General features: G+C 55.0%; 1 protein-coding gene across 3 annotated transcripts in view; it reads left to right on the forward strand.

The window, feature by feature from the left end:
• Positions 1-4,556: 4,556 nt before the first annotated feature.
• AGAP1 (ArfGAP with GTPase domain, ankyrin repeat and PH domain 1) overlaps positions 4,557-18,007 on the forward strand; it is a 510,942-nt gene continuing 497,491 nt past the window's right edge. For 2 of the 3 annotated variants that reach the window (XM_072961884.1, XM_072961886.1), the window contains exon 1: positions 4,560-5,372. In XM_072961884.1, the coding sequence (XP_072817985.1) occupies positions 5,210-5,372 (163 nt within the window). In that variant the 5' untranslated portion in view covers positions 4,560-5,209. Of the gene's footprint in view, positions 5,373-18,007 lie in introns of all 3 variants that reach the window. The other variant, XM_072961887.1, reaches the window with a different exon arrangement.

An 18,007-nucleotide genomic window follows, 5' to 3' on the forward strand; every position in this document is an offset into this window, starting at 1 on the left:
AGAATAATCCACTCAGACGTCAAATAAAAATCTCCGTGCTCTTCAACCAAGCGTGCAAAGTCATCTAATAAAATCAATTCATGCTCAGGTAGATGGATAAAGCACATAAAAATCCAGAGACATAATGTTTCATAAATTTTCTAAAACACTTCTGAGGGATAATTTAGGTGGAAGAGCTGTGGAGCCATGTGTAGGGCGCTGTGCAGGCTTGGGGGATGGTGAACACCGTGAAGTTTAAAGTTATGACTATGAAGTTTTTCTGATGGAGGACACAACTCACCTGGCTGCACGTTAGCGGAACATAGACGTCCATGGCTAGTCCCTCGCAGAATGCCCTCGATTCCCACTTTTACTTGGACATCACAGGAATTATTCATCCAATTCTGAGCCACTGGACGTTTGCATGTGTAAACCCTGTTTTTATGTGTGTGTGTCATGGAGGGAGGTGGTTCTTCTTGGCTGCCTTCATCCATAGCCTTTCTCACTTACTCTCTGCTCACAAGCTCCAAGTTGGATTCAGAAACTGAACCCTAAAAGCAATGGCTCATCCACAGATAGTCCTCTGGAACACAGACTCACTAAAAGCAGGCATCACCTTTTCCGTCTTTCTATTCCTAGCATGTGGTGCCCTGTCTCGGACACAGCAGGGGATCAGTAATGATCTGTTGAAGTGAATACATGAGAGAATGAGTGAATGAATGAATGAATGAGTGAGACGATCATCGGGCTTTTCCTTGATACTTCCGGTGGCAGGAGAAACTCACTACTTTGAGAGCTGGTTGGCTCTCAGAGGCAAGTTTTCACTCACGAATGGAAGTCCTCGGAAGGACTATCCTATCAAAAATGGCCAGGATTCTTGGTTGCAGTCACATAAGATGAATCTGCAGGAACCTCCTGGTAAATACCACTGGGTCTCTTGTCATGAGAAAAACTAAATTCCATTTCAGTTCAGCTAATCATCTACCATGTGCCTCGTGGAATGAGAGGGGAGCCCTCACCATAGGAGGGTATTTGTTTATTCATTAACTTATTGAATATGCTTTGCCTCCACAGGAACCAAGCACTGTGCAGAAGAGAGATGGTCCTTGTCCTCAGGGAAATTACAATTTAATAGGGAAGCCATTAATTTGACCAGCATTTAATAGGTAGCTACTCTGTGTAGGAACTTTCTTAGGTGCCGGGGGTAGAACAGAGAGCAAAGCAGACAAAAATCCTGGCCCTTGTGGCATTTACACTCTAGTAAGGGACACAGAATAGGCCCAAGATAAATAAGTAAAGTATGTAACATACAGATAGGGACAGGTGCCAAGAACCTGAGTAAGTGTGTTAACTTCCTATTGTTGTAACAAATTAACATACACTTGGCAGTGCAAACAACACAAATGTATTATCTTATGGTTCTGGAGGTCACGAGTCAGAAATGGGTGGATAGGACTGTGTTCCTCCTGGACCCTTTGGGGAGAATCCATTTTCTTACCTTTTCCAGCTTCCAGAGGCCACCTAAGTTCTTTGGTTCACAGCCCCTTCCTTCCAGCTTCAAAGCCAGTAGTGAAGCATCTTCCAACCCCTGTCTCACCTCTACTTCCGTCATCACATCTTCTTCTCTGACTCTGACCCTGCTGCCTCCCTCTTAGAAGGACCCTTGTGATTGCATTGGGCCCGGGTTAATCTCCTCATCTCAACATTCACTAACTTAGTCGCACCTGCAAAGCCCCGTTGCCATGTCAGATCCCACATTTATAGGCTTCAGGGATTAGGATGTGGGCATCTTTGGGGGCCACTGTCCTTCCTGCCACAGCAAGGAAGGAAGACGCCACGTATGGGGGAATAGGGATGCCATGTCTGGTGGGGGCCAGGGGGGGCCTCCCTGAGATGCCATGTCTGGTGGGGGTCAGAGGGGGCCTCCCTGAGAAGGTGGCTTTGGAGTCAATATGTGAAGGAAGTGGTGGAGCTGGTGACGTTGCTGGGAGAAGAGCATCCCCGACAGAGGAAACACCACGTGCAAATGCAGGAGGTGTGTATGTGCCGGGCATACTTAAGGGGCAGCCAGGCCAGGCAGCATGGATACAGGGTGGGGGGATGGAGCAGAAGTAGAGATGCTGCAGTGGGAGGGACACCCTCTCGCGCTTCTGCATGTCTGAGGGCAGAGGCATGGGCTGCCTTTGTTCTGAACTGTCTTTTCAAGAATGTTTGTAGAGCAAACAGCCTTGGGAGGCGAAGATAGGACTTCCTGTTACAGGTAAGGGCAGAACGCTTGCTGCCCATGTCAAAGATGGGGGTTCCGCAAGCCCAGGTCCCTCTCCTACAAGGCAAGCCACTCTGCATGCACCTGACCCTCTTGGCCCTGTGGGAACTGGGGCTCTGTGAACCGGCTCATGAAAATGCTGATCTCTAGCTACTGCTTTTGCTATGAATAGTAAAGCCCTTTGTTTCTGACCCAGGAGTCTCGTGGCCTCTGCCAGGATCCATTAAATCGCGGCAGCCTAATCTGTCAGCTTCCACTTTGGGGGACGCTCAGACCCTGTCCTGCTCTTGAGAGGCACTCATGCCTGTAAGGCTCTGGAGACCAGCGTGAGGAGCCGGATGTTCCTCTGAGCGGGACAGGAGTCACGGGAGAGTTTGAGCAGAGGTGTGACGTGGCCTAATTTAGATTTAACAAGGTTCACCAGGGCTGCCTTATTGAGAACAGACTGTAAGGGCGCAAGGTAAGAGGCAAGGAGATCAATGGCTGGAGAGATTACCTAGCATAACCCAGAGGCCAGATGATCACAGCTTTGGCAGGTGGTGGCCGTGGGGAGGTGACAAGCTGTGAGATTCTGGAGCTCCAGGAGGTGGAGCTGACACTACCTGGGGTAGGGGAGAGAGATCACGGGTGGCCGCAGGTTGCCAGCCTGAGCTAAAGGAGGCCTCAAGCTGCCCATAACTGGGACGGAAATTTCAGGGGGAGCACGGGCAGGGCATAACAAGAGTTCAGCTTGAGGCATGTTAGATTTAAACTGCCAGCAGGCATCCGAGACATGTTGAGGAGGCAGTCAGATAGGAATATGTGACTGCCGGGCGAGGTCTGGGCTGGAGCTGTGACTCTGAGGTTCATTAATCTGTATATGATATTCAAAACAAAGACAGAGATTCCTGCATATAGAAGAGACCCGTATTTAAGTGGCTCCCCATATTTAAGAGGCTAGAGGAGTGAGAGGGAATCACGAAAGGGACTGAGAAGCCAGGAAGGTAGTAGGAAAGCCTGGCGAACAAGTTACCCCAACCGCCAGGAGAAGAAGGGTTTCAAGGAGGGGAGCTATCAATGATCGCTGATAGGCAGTGAGATGAGGCCATATCGGCGGCATCTCAGTTACTTAGGATGAGAGTAAAGCCAGAGGCTATCACCGATGAAGCCATGAACTCTGCCCAAGTGTGTCAGGGGCCCTGTTAGTATTGGGGATGTCGGGGAGGGCACGAACAAAGGCTTGAGTGCTGAAGATGGCTGGCACATCGGTCTGGGAGAGTTGTGAGCCAGGAGGGTGTAACTCAAGGAGGCTGGAGACTAGGGTGCGTAAGCCAGACCCAGGCTGCAAGTGAACCAGGTGAAGGCTCATCTGGCTTTGATCAGGGATGTTGGGGCAGCGGGCTCCAGTTTCCGAAAGGTCACTTGGATGCGTGGGGTCACGGACTAGGCCGGTGCGCACAAGATTGGTCCCGGTGCTCAGCACATCTGCCATAATCCCATTTACCTTACACCTGCGGGACGAGCCCTCTGTGCTCTTGGGGCTCCTGACGCAGTGCGGTCCAGCTCCGCGGGGTCCCCGGGGCTGAGCTTACGCGGGATTGGGGTGAGGGGGTCAGCATGCCAGAGACCCACGCAAAACAGGCTGCAGACTGATACCCTTCTCTCTCTCTTTAAGGAACATGATGCCTAGGAGCCCCCGTCGTATTTCGCCGCATCTCGAGTCCGGGTCTAAACTTCAGTTCACTCGTGGGGGTGTGAACACCCACGCCGCCACGGCAAAGGAGGCTCTTCGCCTTCGGGAAGGAATTTGGTTTACCAAGAGGGCGCACTCCTGTCCCTTTCGCAAACGCAGGCAGAGAGTTTAATGATGTAGGGGGAGGGGAGCCAACAAAGTGCGGCCGGGGGACAAGGGTGAGTCGCAGAAGCTCCTCTAGCCAGCTGCTTAGAAACAAACAAAAACGCAGGCGGGGTCGCGCACCGCCTCCCGGGTCCTGAGGCGCGGGGACAGCGGCGGGACAACGCAGACGTTCGCGGAGGGCCTAGTGCGGGAGGCCGGCCGCGCGCGGGTCCACCGGCCGGACAGCCCATCCCTCGCCCCCGGCCCGGCGGCGCGCCAGCCCCGAGAGGCGTGCGCGCCCTCTCCCCGCCGTCTGCGCGGGGCGCCGACGCGGCGCGGCGCGGACTACAAGTCCCAGGAAGCCCAGAGGCAGGCGCGGGGCGGAGCCTGGCGCAATTCCCCGGGATCCGGCGCGCTGGGAAGCGCCGCGGAGGACGCAGTGGCGGCGGGCGGCGGGCGGCGAGCGGGCAGGCGGGCGGGCGGGCGGGGCGCGGGCGGAGGCGGGGCCGACGTGGGCCGGAGCCCTGCGTGCCAGGGAGGGGGCCTGCCGGGCGGGCGGCGGGCGGCGCTCGGAGCGGGCTCCGCGGCTTGCACGGCGCCTGCGGTCGGTCCCGGCTCGGCGGGCGGCGCACGGCGGGCTCGGCGCAGGGGCCCTGGCGCGCCGGGCGGCGCAGCACGCAGCGCGCGGACCCACGCCGCGGCCGGGCGTCCGGAGCGGCGCGGCCACTGCCCGGGGGCCGGCCCTCGGCCCCTGCGCTCGGAGCGCGGAGGCTGCCTGGGCTTTAATGGCTGCTCGGCGGGGCAGCGCCTAGGGGTGGAAGGCGGCTGCGGCGCAGGAAGGCGCCCGAGCGAGCCTCCTCCGGGGCCGGCCGCGCCCGCCGCGGCGCGCTCCATGGGGGCCCGCTGACCCGGGGCGCCGGGGCCCGCTCGCTCGCCGGCCGCGCGTCCCGGCCATGAACTGAGTCGGCGGGCCGGCCCCGCGCCTGCTCCGCCTGCTCCTTTCTTCTCGCGCCTCCTCCGCCCGCCGCCGGCGGGCCCGGCTCCCCGGGGGCTGCGGCGCCCCGGGTTCGGCGGCCCTCGGGCCCCGGGGCGCGGGGCGGCAACGGCGGCGGCGGGGGGCGCGCAGCTCCGGGCGCGGCGCCTGCACCATGAACTACCAGCAGCAGCTGGCCAACTCGGCTGCTATCCGGGCCGAGATCCAGCGCTTCGAGTCGGTCCATCCGAACATCTACTCCATCTACGAGCTGCTGGAGCGCGTGGAGGAGCCGGTGCTGCAGAACCAGATCCGGGAGCACGTCATCGCCATCGAAGGTGAGGGCCGGGCCACCGCGGGGCTTCTGGAAAGCGCCGAGGAGCGGGCGCCCCCGGCGCGGCGGGGTGCGCGCGCGTGTGTGCGTGCGTGTGTACACACGCGCCGGGCCGTGGCACGCGGCTGCCCCGCCGAGTGAGCACTGCGGTGCTTCTTACCCTGCAAGGCCGGGCGAGAGCTGGGGGGAGGCCGAGGGCCAGGCGAGCGCGCCGCCAGCTCTGCCGTGGAAGATGGATCGCCGGCGATAATGTGATAATGGGCAACAGTCTTCTGCGAGAAGGTGGCACCGTGCGGTCGGGTCCTGGGCCACCGGAGTGACCCGGCTTGGCCAAAGCCTGGGGGGCAGCTGGACGGGTTAGCGCCGCCCGACTGTGACTGGTTACCAGGCCAGGGCCCAGCTTCTGGCTGGACATTGAAGAGGTGTTTTAAGAAGTGCAGCTGCTAGGGGTGAGGCTCTCGCCGGCGTGTTTACGCAGGGCAGGGCCGACCCCTTTGGTGTCGTTGCCCATTTCAGGGGCACAGTGGAGGCAGCTGAACTTAGCCGATGCTGAGAGCCAGACCCGCCTGCAGGCAGCATCGAGTCCAGGCACTGGGCCACCTGCCCCTGTGCAGAGGCTGGCTTCCTCTATAAGTGTTTTCTACCAAAGTCCTGGGCCCGATTAGAAGAACCCTTCCTGGAAGTGGCATGGGGTGTCTCCCTTTCACACGCCTGGCATGGGAGGCCACCCACCCTTCCTGCACGTCCAGCAAAGCAGTGATCCTCAGGAGAGGGGCTGCGAGCTCTGTCTCTACTGGGCCTGTGTTCTCTCGGGGTTACCATGGTTCTTACTTCTCTGCGCCTAGGCTTCCGGTTTGCCCCTTGCTGCCCCTCTCGTTGCCATTGGCCAGCGATGGTAAAAGATCTGAAGAGTGGGTTGTCCATAACCTACAACTGTCCTAGTCAGAAGCCAGTAGGGCCGCAGTTGAGGAGCATTGAGAACCTCCCAAAGCCTGGCAGGAGTGTGTCCAAAGCTCAGCTGCAGGCATCACCCGTCTCCCCTCTGCCTGCAGGTGAGGGGGCGTTGGCGGCAGGAAAGCTTTGCTTTGGCACCATGTAGCCTGAACTGCTAACCCCATAGTGTTTTGATTTGACGCTTGGCCAGTTAGATGGAGAAGGTGGATGTGGTGCTGCTGTTCTTCTGGGCATGTGGCAGCCCCTGGACGTGAAGGGCCTCCCAGCCAGGCTGCTGATTGGCTGGCTGTATCTATAGGGGACTGGCTAATTCCCGGGGAGGATCTGAAAGGTGCTTCAGCCTCCTGTGGGCCTGGCTCTCAGAGCACCTGGCCACCCTGGTGGCTATTTAAGCTGCTTCCAGATTCCTCGGGAGGCAGAGGCTTGTGGGAGGCCGTGGAACCTGCACGCCGCTGCTGATGCTGGTGGAGCTTGCACACCGTCCCTCCAGAGACCGAGACCGAGCGTCCATGTGAAGGGCTGTTCTGCCCGTTCCAGCTGTCTCTCTGCAGCTCTCTGGCACCATCCACAGAAGTCTGATGAAACACTTTGAAAGCTGGTGCCGAGCACTGAATGCACCTGGCTAAGAGCACCTGGTCGCTGTGCAGAGACCTCTGGCCCATTGTGCCTCATGGGGCCTCGTTTCATTTCCCACCCTTGAAGCCCGGTTCTGGGGTCTTGGGCGCTTCCTGCAGAGTAGTTTGACTTTCTGGAAAGAGGATGTGATTTCGTGTTTTCCTTTCTTTTCTTTCTTTTCTTAAAAAAAAAAACTGCGTGGTTTCTAGACGATGGTTTCTGGCAGTCAGATGTCACCTGTGTGATGTGAGGCTTTAGGCCCCTTCTTGGCTGGAGTTTTTGTCATTTTCAGTAAGACTCAGAATCAGTAAGCGAATCCTGTGTGGGGCTTTGACGATGCTATTATTTTTCTTAGAAAAAGGAGTGTCTGTATTGTGTCAGGGCTGTTTTTCTGGGGGGAGGGGGAGGTAATTAGGTTTATTTATTTATTTTTAGAGGAGGTACTGGGGATTGAACCCGGGACCTTGTGTGTGCCGAGCATGTGCTGTACCCTCCCCCAGGGCTGCTGTTAATTTAATGAGGCTTAACAACCATTCAAATCTGCTTCTGTTCTTAGCATTATTAACAACAATGATACCACCTTTCATTTGTATTGAACTTTAGCAAGAATGCTCTCGCATTCGTAAGCTCGTTGGGTGGCTGTACCAAGCCCGTGAGAGATTCTGGGCCAGCTTCACTTAATGGAGAGGTTGGAGGTTCAGGGAAGGATAATGACCTCCTGAACATTTAACTGAGGTCAAAGTCAGGTCTGAACCATAGAATCATTTGAAGCCAGGTCGGCAGCCCCCTGAAGCACCTTTATGCCCCTCCTAACGAAATGTAAGTTCATGTGCTGTAATGAGATGCTCTCCCACTCTGTCGATTTAAAGCTATGGCTGTGATCTATGTCTTCACCAGTGATGGTTTGGAAGCTGAGAGGATTGCTCAACTGTGGCAGGATGGCATTGTTCCTGTGAGAGCAGAAGCATGCAGAAGCAGTTCTGTGCAGCTGTGTAGGGTGTGGGTTACTCACCCGCACGGCGTTGGGGAGCGTTGCCGTGAGGTGCACGGACTGCAGGTGAGTTTGTAGGAACTCGGTGCCGTAACTGAGCGTGCTCGGAGCATCCCGGTAACTAGGAAATACATGCAGTTCTGCTCCTGCCCGCGAACCTGGATGGTACAGTGGCAAAACGTGAGTCTTTCTGGATTTTAAAATAGGACCATTTCCAATCAGGAAGTTACATGTACATCATAGCAAATAGGTTTAAAATGGCTTGGCCCAACAAAAAGAAAATTCTCTGCATTTTACAGGATATCCAGCTAGTGTTTTTCCCCCTGCCTCTGTGTGTACATACACAGAATTGGAGTCATACTTACAAAACTACCTGATGGGCATAACGTGGAGCAGCTTTCAAAGTTATGGAAAAAATTTTTGAAGATACGATTTTCCGTGTTGGCGTTATATTCTAGCATTTGACTGTGCCGTAATTTAATTAAAATTTCCCTGTTGTCTGGCATCTTTAAACCTTTTTGTTGTTGGAGTGAGGAGTGGGCTTGCAAAGAGGAGGAAATTTTGGCTAATGCTCATTTCAGAGCGATTCTAAGTGGGTCTGGATTGGAAAATCTCTTAACGATGGACCCAGTTGTGTATGTTTTAGTTGAAAGAGCTCACTGAGATTCCCAAATACGAAGGGGTCTGTGACGCTGTTTGAAGGCATGGGAAATGTGATTTTGTTCTTAGTCTTGCTTTAAAACATTATTTTGTCAAAAAAGAAAAAGTGTTTTTTTCTAGCGCTTTACTTCAGACTTTGAGAGATTTCTTGTTTTCCTGCCAGTCTCTGCAGTTTAAGGAAACACTGATTGTTTTCAGATTTACCTAGTCAGATCTCTGTGAGATGTGGCCTTCCCCCCAAGTGTTCTGTGTACCCAAAGGGAGCCGGGGCCCAGCCTGGTCCAGGTGAGCATCTTGTCTGCGGTTCCCTTTCTGGTTCTCTTTAAAAAGTCTGTCTGGGGTTGTGGGGTGGAGGTAAATGAGTCAGCTGCCCTTCTTGTTAAATAAAGCTTGTTCTCACATGGGTAAAGCCTCTGTTAACAACTAACTGCACGTTGTAAATCAGATGCCAGCAGCAGGACCCAGCCAGCTCGGTCAGCCGGGGCTGTGGTCGAGCCCCTAGCCAGCTTTCGTGCCTCTATCCTCGCTGGGCAGCAGCTCAGGGGGAACCAGGCTCCCCACCAGCCCTGCAAGGGGTTGGTGTGGCTTCCTCCAAGGGCTCGGAGAGGTGGTCATGGCCTGGTCCTCAGCAGGAGAACTCTGCTTGGCACGCCTGGTCAGGGCACTTACACGGGGGCACTGCAGGGCTGAGCCCTGGCATTTGGAGGGGCCTGGGGAGATGGGGCAGGGAGCCCACTTCAGCCCAACGGCTGCTCTGTTGAGCATTCTGTGTCCAGCAGAGTGCTAAGTGCTTGACTGTGTGTGTCATTTCAGTTCATCCTGCAATGACCCCACGACATAGATGCCACCTTCGAGGTCCAGAAACTTGCTTGAGAGAGATGAACTGGGCTGATGGACCTCAGTGCTGGCTCTCTGGCCCTTTCCAAGATGTAATCGGAGCTCCTGGTTGTCAGTAGTTCCACGGGCCATCTGCACAGACAGTCCCAAGCACGTGTTCCCTTTACTCAAGACGGGAAGGGGTTGCGAATGCTGCAGGTAACTGCAAAGTTGCTTACCTCGGCCAAACTTTTGTAAGAGCCTGTGTTTTCATATAGACGTTTATTTAATCTGGTTGTTGCAGGTGTACGTGTTTAGGGAAGAAATAATCTTCCTGCCGTGGATGAGCACAATTGTCCTTTGACATTATTGACTATATTTGTAATAGTTCAGGCTTAATCAAAGGTTGTAGGTCTGGGGCCTTTTAGTTACTGATATGTGTCACAGCCTCTTAAAAATAATTCTCAGTTGGCTGTTCTTGGCTTCCAGGTTAAATTTCATACCTTCACGGCATCCGAACCTTCCACCACCCAGGTGTCCCTTCCAGCCTGGCTGACGTCAGTGACTTCCCTGCCCCTTCTGGTCACGCCCGAGGCTACTTGCTCTGTGCCCCAGGTCCCTGTGTGTATACGCTCCAGCTTGAAGAGGGCAGGCTCCTCGAGGAAATCAGGTCACGTTCATCTTTTAATCTCCTCAGTGATGCGGTTTGTCCTGTCTGGCCCGTGGAGGATGCCCGGAAACTGTCTGCTGAGTGGGCGACATGCCAGAGGGGCCCACATTGTTTCAGGAGTTTGGGTCCTCCTGCTCCTCATTGGTAACATGAAGTGTTGACCCCCTGGCAGAAGTGAAGGCGTTTCCAGGCTTGTCATAAGAGCATGGATGTTAAAGCTGGGAAGCGTTTGGGTCTGGTGGGTTAGCCTGGGTGGGAATGAAGCGCCATGTGGTGTTTGGGTGGAAATGAGATTTTCTCCAGTGTGTGTAGGGAAGAAAAAGTTGTGCTTGCTGAATGCTGGCAGCTTTTTCCACCTGGCTGTCTGCAAAAGGGTGGTGTTTCTTTCTGCTGAGTGTGGGTTTTAGACATTGAATCAGTATCACTGATAGGGACAAATGAGTGGCAGGTGGCTGACATAACGTGGTATTGTGTGAGTACCATTGAGAGCCGTGGTTCTCAGTTCAGTGCAGTCAAATTGCATGGCGGGCTTGGGGAAACAGATCACCAGACCCCGCCCCCCGAGTTTCTAGTTCTGTGGGTTTGGAGCAGGCCTGGAAATGTGCTTCTCTGAACGGTTTCCAGAGGATGCCGGTGTTGCTGGTCCGGGGACCACACTTTGAGAAGCATGGCTGTGGACAGGAGGGAGCTCCTGCAGCAAAACGGGCCTCCTCTCTGGGCCAGCACCCTGTGCAGTGTTCTCAGTCCGTGGAGGGGCCTGCTCCGCAGGTGGCAGGTGGGGGCCAGCAGCCCAGGGAGTTGCTCTGGTCGCACAGCTTAAACATAGCGGAGGAGGGATTTAAACCCAGATTTGGATGGGTTCAGGTCCGTGTCCACTCTGTCTCCACGGTGCTGGTGTCGGGCGCCCTGCAAGGAGAGTGGCTGGGGGGGGGGACGATGTTGCCAAGGGCATCCCTTAGCCAGGCAGGACCAGCTGCTGTCCCGTTTCCTCCTAAGCCCCAGCCTGAGTCTCTGTGGACTTTCCTTCCTGTCCCTCGGAGGTGGTTGATTTTTAGCGTCATCTCCTGTGTATTTAAGTGGGGTCTCCAATCAACACTTGTTATGGTAGTTTGGCAGGTGATACATTTTGTTTTTGTTGTTTTGGAGCTAAAAGAGCATTTCTGTTAAAAAAAAAAAAAGGAGTGCTCTATGTTATTAGCAGCTTATGAGAGCTGCTGGGGGGCCTGGAGGAAGTGAGTCAGAAGGGAGAAGCAGCTTCTGCAGCTGCCGGAACCTTCGCAACAAAACCTGCGGCCCTAGTACTACCACCTCTGTTTTTTTGTCCAAAGCAGACTTTTTATTTTGTTAAGACTAAAATCCCTTATTTTGCATCCTTTTTTCCTGAATTCCCTGCAGGTGTTTATCATTTGTGAGTCTCGCTCTGGCTTGTTCTAACGACTGATTTGGTATGGCCTCCTGTTTCCCAGCATCCGGGCAGACCTCTGTCTCCCACCCCCACCCCGTGCCCAGCGCTCCAGGGTTCTGAGCCCTGCCCCTAAGCGACTGAGTTTGGCAAAGCGGATCAGGCTTAGTTATTTTTAAAATCCAGGGTTCGGGGTTCTGATCTGGTGCTTAGCCACATAATTCCTTCCCGTTGTTAAGTACCTCTCTCTGAGAAGGAAAATGCACTCTACAGATGTTCATCTCTCCTCATTTCCCTCGGGGTGTGGGCACAAGGCTTCGGGTGCTGCCGCGAGCCCCGTCCTGCGCGAGCTCTGTGCCTCCGAGGGCCAAGAGGGATTTTGGTCCCCGTTTTATAGGGTGGGGAGCCTGCACACCACACCAGGCTGCAGGGAGGACCCGGCCAGGGGCAGGGCTGGTGTCTTGGCGGGTCCAACCCCTCCACCTCCCTGTGCTCCCCACTCACTACTGTCCGAGGCCAGGAGGGGCTGTCCTGGTCGCGTCTGGGAGCTGGGGAGGGAGGGAGAGAAAACAGCAGCCCCAGCAGAAGAGGCTGTTAATGGACCCTTTGAGTAACCAGCCAAATAGCTGTCTGTGTGCGAGGTTGGGACATTTTCCATCACGAGCGGACTAAATACAGGCTCGAGGTGGGGACCGGGCCCAAGGGCGGGGGCCGTCATTGCTCTGATATTGTTTCTTCCACTGGTAATCAGAACTCGCCACCAGCCCCGAGCAGGTGGCCTCCCCGCGCTCTCTGGGAACAGATTGGTGCTTTTGTTTAACCAGGGGCTCATTTGCAAGTTTCACACTTCTGCCGCTGTTTGATGCGGATTGTCTTTTTTTGGGCTGCCGTGTTGGAGTATTTGTGCAGTGTTTCTACACAAGCAACTGTCTAATCTTTAAAACTGCTCCTGCCGTCTGGTTGTCATTAGCATCGTGGTTAGAGGCTGCATTTTTCCCCCTAAGGGTGGGAAACCCTTTTCATGATTCTGGGAGAAGAATTCCAGATAATTACTGGCCATGTTCGCAAAACGATTTATCTTTGGTCTTAGAGATGTCAACATTCAACAGGCTCTTGCGAATAGAATCGTGTTGATTTCCGGCTTAGCACGCGAAGCCACTGTTACTCGACTCTGAGATGATAGTCTTTATTGAAGGGGGGCCAGTATCTTTAGGAGGTGAGTTTAGTTTTAATCCGATGAGTTTTAGTTGATAAGGACATACTCTACTAGCAGTTATCGAGGGTGCTTGGAAGGAAGGAGGCAGAGAAAAATTCTGTGGTGACTGCCTGCAAAACAAGACCCACCTTAGTTTCCTGAGAGAGTTTTTATTCCTGCACGTTGTCTGTGTGAGGGCAGATGGTGGCTGTCAGCAAGATTTGGTATTATAAATATGGTAACTACTTGCTCGCTGTTGTAATGAAGTGGAAACGGACTGGGAGAGAGCGGATTGCCCCGAAGTTCTGCTGTTTGTGTTTCCCATTGTCCTTGTCTGCGAGGGGAGAATTTTCCAGGGAGGGCACTGCTGCAGGCCTGCCTGCCTGCCTTTTGCTGTGGTTTCAGAGATCTGGGTGCTGTTCTGACACCACTCCTGGCGGTTCAGGCTGGCGAACCTAATTTTAGACAAACAGTTGTTTCAGTTTGAGCTTTGACGATGAAGCCTGGATCTCTGGTGTTCCTTGTATATTGTTTACAGTTTGGGGTTAGAGCGGTTAAGACCACGTCAACTCCCTCATTTTTTTTCTTAAACTCTTTTTTTTCGACATAGAACGTAGGTCCAGAAGGATTCCCAAGTCATCAGGGAGGGTGTTTTCACAAACTGACCACCTGGGTACAACCAGCATCCGCAGGTGCCCAGCCCAGGGCGAGGCTCACCTGCATGGTGTGTGGTCAGCGGTGGCTGCCTCTGTTTACTTATCTGGGCTCCTGTTGACGGGCATTCAGGTGGCTCGTGTGTGCCTTTGCTGCCCTGGCGCCCCGGTTCCTGTCGGGCGTCTGCCCAGTGCTGCGTCCTGTTACCCCTCCTCCTAGGGTCGGTGAGCCGCTCGTCCTGACCCCGCTCCGTCGGCGGCCTCTGTCTGGAGAGACCTTTCCTGGCTGGTCAAGGTTCATTTCATGACGCTTAGGGTGGCGGTTTACCTGCTGCCTCCCTCCTTTGCTTTTCCTTCTTTTGTTTTCCTTCCACCGTTTGTCCGTAAACAACTATTCAAGTGCCTGGTACGTTTCCGGCACTGTCTTAGCCGTTAGGTGTTTAGATTTAGGATCTTCTCTAGGCTCTTAATTCCTCCTTGGTGGAATAATTACACCTTTACAAAAGGAGCTGTGAGAGTGAAGTCCTTCACCAGGAAGTGTTTTCCTTGAAAACGCAGACGGTGCAATCCCCCTGAAACTGGCCCGGGGTCCCCTCGGCTCTCCCTGGCTCCTCCAGACATCAGCAGTCAGCTGGGGTCCTCCTGGCTGAGCCCAGACCGGCTCGAGTCCCTCTCGCACCTCAGTGCAGGGGTTTAGATGATGTGTGGGTCTGTGTTTGCGTCTGAAGCGAAGCACATTCTGTACTCTTGGTCCAAACTGATCTGTGGTCTTAATGGTTACATATTAGCACTCCAGTTTCTGTTGCTTGTAGCAATTATGTAGACACACAAAAGGAAAAAAAGAACAGCTAAGTGTTGCCGACTCTGCTACTCTCAAGGGGTTATTTTCTTTGTTCCTTCTGCTGTGTCCTGGGAGCCGCCCATCCCCCTCCACAAAGGCCACCAGGACCTGAGGGCCGGGGAGAGGGAGGGGCATGCGCTTGTATGAACTTATCTAGTGGCTTTACAAACGCAAATATTTATTTTGAGGGCTGGGGGCTGGGAGGGTCTTGTTTATCCTCACTGTGTTCAGTGTGGAAAGCGGCTAACGTGAGAGTCAATAGGCTAGATTTTATCAAGCACCCACAGTGGTCAGAGCCCTCTGATTGAATCTGGGGGTGCAGGCAGATGTGCGGGACATCAGGCTCGCGCGGAAGGCCACAGCGGTCCAGGCAGTGGAGAGGGGAGGGAAGGAGGGAGGGAGTGAATTACCTGGACTCTGGGCAGGGCCAGGCAGTGCAGGTTCCTGGGCGGGTGGGCAACAGGAGGGGCCTGTCCGGAACTCCACCTCTCCAGCCTGTGGGGACCTGGGGAGGGGATGCCGGAAGGATGGAGAGGGCCCTGTGAGCCCCAGAGGGCAGGCTGGGAGTGCTTTTATTGGGCAGTGGGAAACTATTGCACATAGATTTCCGTTTGCAGAGAGGTGAGCGTAGACGCTCAGCTGTTGCCAGGCTGGATGGAAGCTGTGGTGGTGGCCGTGGGGCCAGGGCCTTGCGGGGGGGGGGGGGGTGGGCAGGAAGGGAGGGTTCCAAACCAGGCTGTTGTGAAGGAAGGCAGGAGCCTAGACAGGGGAGTAAGAAAACAGAGATGGGCCCCCAAAGATGCAGGTGCAGGCGCTCAGGATGGAGGGGACAGGAGAAGGGACTGAGGTTTGATCCCGGGGACACAGGAGTGGGGCCATGTCAGGGGGATTCCACCTCTTGCTGCCCTGAAGGCCCTGAGGTTTGGTTGGGAGGGGTGCCTGGCAACAGGTTTCCCGGGGTTTGTGGAGGAAGGATGCTGGCCCTGCAGGGTGGGCTCAGATCTGTTGAACGACTGGGTGGCAGGCACCTGAGGTGTACTGCGGCCGCTGCCTCCTCCACAGGCTCTTTGGTGGGTGTCCAAGGTGCTCGTCCGCCTTCTGGCAGCGTGGCTGGTGCACGTCCGTCTGCAGGGACTCGGACGGCTGAGCTCCTCGCAGCCCCTGGGCTGGTGTCCTCTGAGGTCCTGCTCATCTCGCCAGACCACCTCACTGTGTTATTAGGGAATTAAAAAAATTGTATAACTCTTTGGCCCACTGTCCACATCTACAGTTGCCCGCCTCAAACCTCCCAGGCCCCAAACTCTTGCCCGCCACTCCCAGTTTGCCGGGAGAATCTTGGGTGGGGGGCCCCCTGGTCACAGGCAGTTGGGTCTCGTGCCTCTGTCCACGCATCTCTGGGACCCCGGCTGGACGGCGAGCTGGCTCTGGACTTGGCGGCAGTCTGCTTTTTCAGAAAGTGGCTCTGAGTTCCAGACTCAGACGTCAGAGCCTAGGTTTTTTCCTAGAGTCCCACCTTCTGTGTCTGAGGGGATGCAGGTTGAAGGAGGACACCCAGGATTTGCAGTTTCCTGGTCACCAGGAGATGGGGAATCGCAGAGCGGAGCCTTTGTTGTACCCGGCAGGGAAGATTGGGCCCCTCCACTCACTGCAGGCGTCCGGGGGTGTCGTGTAGGGTGGGGGTGGGAATGGGGAGGGAGAGGGAGCGCTCACCTGAGTCCACGGAGCCCTCACCCCTCTGGGTGGACGGCGAGTGACCCCCCCCAGGTCTGCATCCTGCAGCCTAGAGTCTGCGGTTTGTGTGAGCAAGACGTCCTGCTATGAAGAGAGATAAAATTTGGTTACAAGTTGAGAAGGACCTCTTTTCCTCGACATATTATGGTGAAAAATTTCAAGCCCCTGGAAGAGTGAAAAGAATGTTTAGCATGAACTCCTTCCTCAACCACCGCTTTGTTTCTCCACTTGTTAATGTTTGGGATGTCTCTCCATCCATCCAGAGGATAATTCGGCTCGCATTTTAACAGAATGCAAAGTTCTCCTAGGCTGGTCTGATGCTGGTGTGGCACCCAGTGGATATTTGGAAATAGGACTTCCTGGGTGTCGTGGCCTCCAGCTGTGGTGCGGGCACAGTGGGCACAAGGTGCTTATTAAGTGTGGATCGAGTGTGACGTGTCTCCTTCTGGGGAGGCTGGTTTTACTTGTGCTTTGGAAGACAGTTTTTATAGTTAATCTTGATACAGTTCAAACTTGAACCCCAGGCAGACTTTGGATTGTGCTCTGACTTGAACGCTCCAGCCGAGCGTGCGTATGTGGGCAGTCCCTCTTTGGGCCTCGGGGGGTTTGCTGGTGGGGTGGCATGCAGTCCTCTATGTCCAGCACTCTGATTTTAGGAGCAGCTGATGTGCTGATACGGAAGACAGGCATTTCTTTGTCGGATTGTGTTACACCGTGACTACTTCCTGGAAGCAGAGTGACGTGGAGGCACAGCCTTGATGACTCCACGTGGCCTAGAGGGGCACAGGCAGCCCCAGCCTGGGGACCAGGACCGGCTCCTGCCTCAGTGACACGTTGTGGAACCCTTGGGAAACACATGTCCCTTTGGGCCTCAGGTTCAGAGTCTAGAATCCATGGGGTGGAACTTTGATCTCAGAGTTCCTCGTGTCTCCAAAGGGACAGCCACCGACCCATCTGTTGCTCTGGTCCCTGCCCTGACCTGGGCTGGTGGAGGTGGAGGAGGGGACAGGGAGGGTGAGGAGGAGGAGACTCTCCAGATTGCCCAGGGCTTTGTGTTGAATTGCTTCACCCACAGTCTTCTTCCCCCAGCAAACCCAAGAGTGAAATTCCACTCAGCACAGTAATATCCAAAAAGGGAAGATGAAGACACATTGTACGTGTGCGTGGAATCCATGGAGTCCGTGGCCGCTCTGGCACTTGTGTGCCTTGTGTAACAGGTGCACGCATGTCGAAGGCCTCATGATAGCATCGGAGAGCGCACAGGGGTCTGCCGAGGGAGCCTCGTCCGAGATCACCTCCAGCATCTCTCCCAAGCCCTGGTCCCTCAGACTTGGCCAGAGACAGAGGAGCAGGTGTGAACCTGTAACCCTGCTGGTGGTACCTCATGGTCGTCATGGTCAGCGCATGGTATACGCTGCGGGTGTGGGATGGACGAGCGCAGAGGGGTGTGCTGCCTCTGTGGAGGGTGTTCAGGTGGACCCGAGAAGTCTGGTTCAGCTCTCTGTCACCTCTCTGGTTCGTGAGTTTTAGGGAGCGGCCTCCAAAATTGACATCATCCCGGGCCTAAACTGGGAGCTGAATTACTGTGTGATTCCTGCCTCAGCAGTGTTAATTACAGAGTTAATTACAGAACCCGATTAGGCCCAAATTCCTGCTCCCCAGACTGGGCCCACGTGTGGCATGTCTTCTGGGTTGTCCTTGAGCCAGCAATGACCTCACAAAGCGCTGATGGTCCCCAGCCTCCTCATCACCTGACCCCCCACAGCTCTCTCCACATCCTGCCCAGAGCTGGCCTGTGGCCACGCGGCCTTTTGGGGGAACTTGAGTCAGCAGATTCCTCCCCCATATCGTCTCTCGATGTCTTCATCTGTGCTGCTGTCTGCATGTCCCGCGGTGCATCTCTGGGGTGCACCCAGGTGATGCTGGCCGGTCAGACTCTGTTCTCCCCTGTCTCGGGCCTTCGAGACATGTTAGCTCGCAGTCCTGCTTCTGCTCCCAAACCAAGTTTCCATTTGGTGAGCCTGTGGGTCTAAACTATCCAGACGGGTAGGTAGAAGCCAAACTGTCCCTGGCTTCTAATTTCCACTTTGTCACAATCATCTCTTCAAAGT

The sequence above is a fragment of the Vicugna pacos genome, chromosome 5, assembly GCF_048564905.1.
Source record: "Vicugna pacos chromosome 5, VicPac4, whole genome shotgun sequence".
In the NCBI taxonomy this organism is placed as follows: domain Eukaryota; kingdom Metazoa; phylum Chordata; class Mammalia; order Artiodactyla; family Camelidae; genus Vicugna; species Vicugna pacos.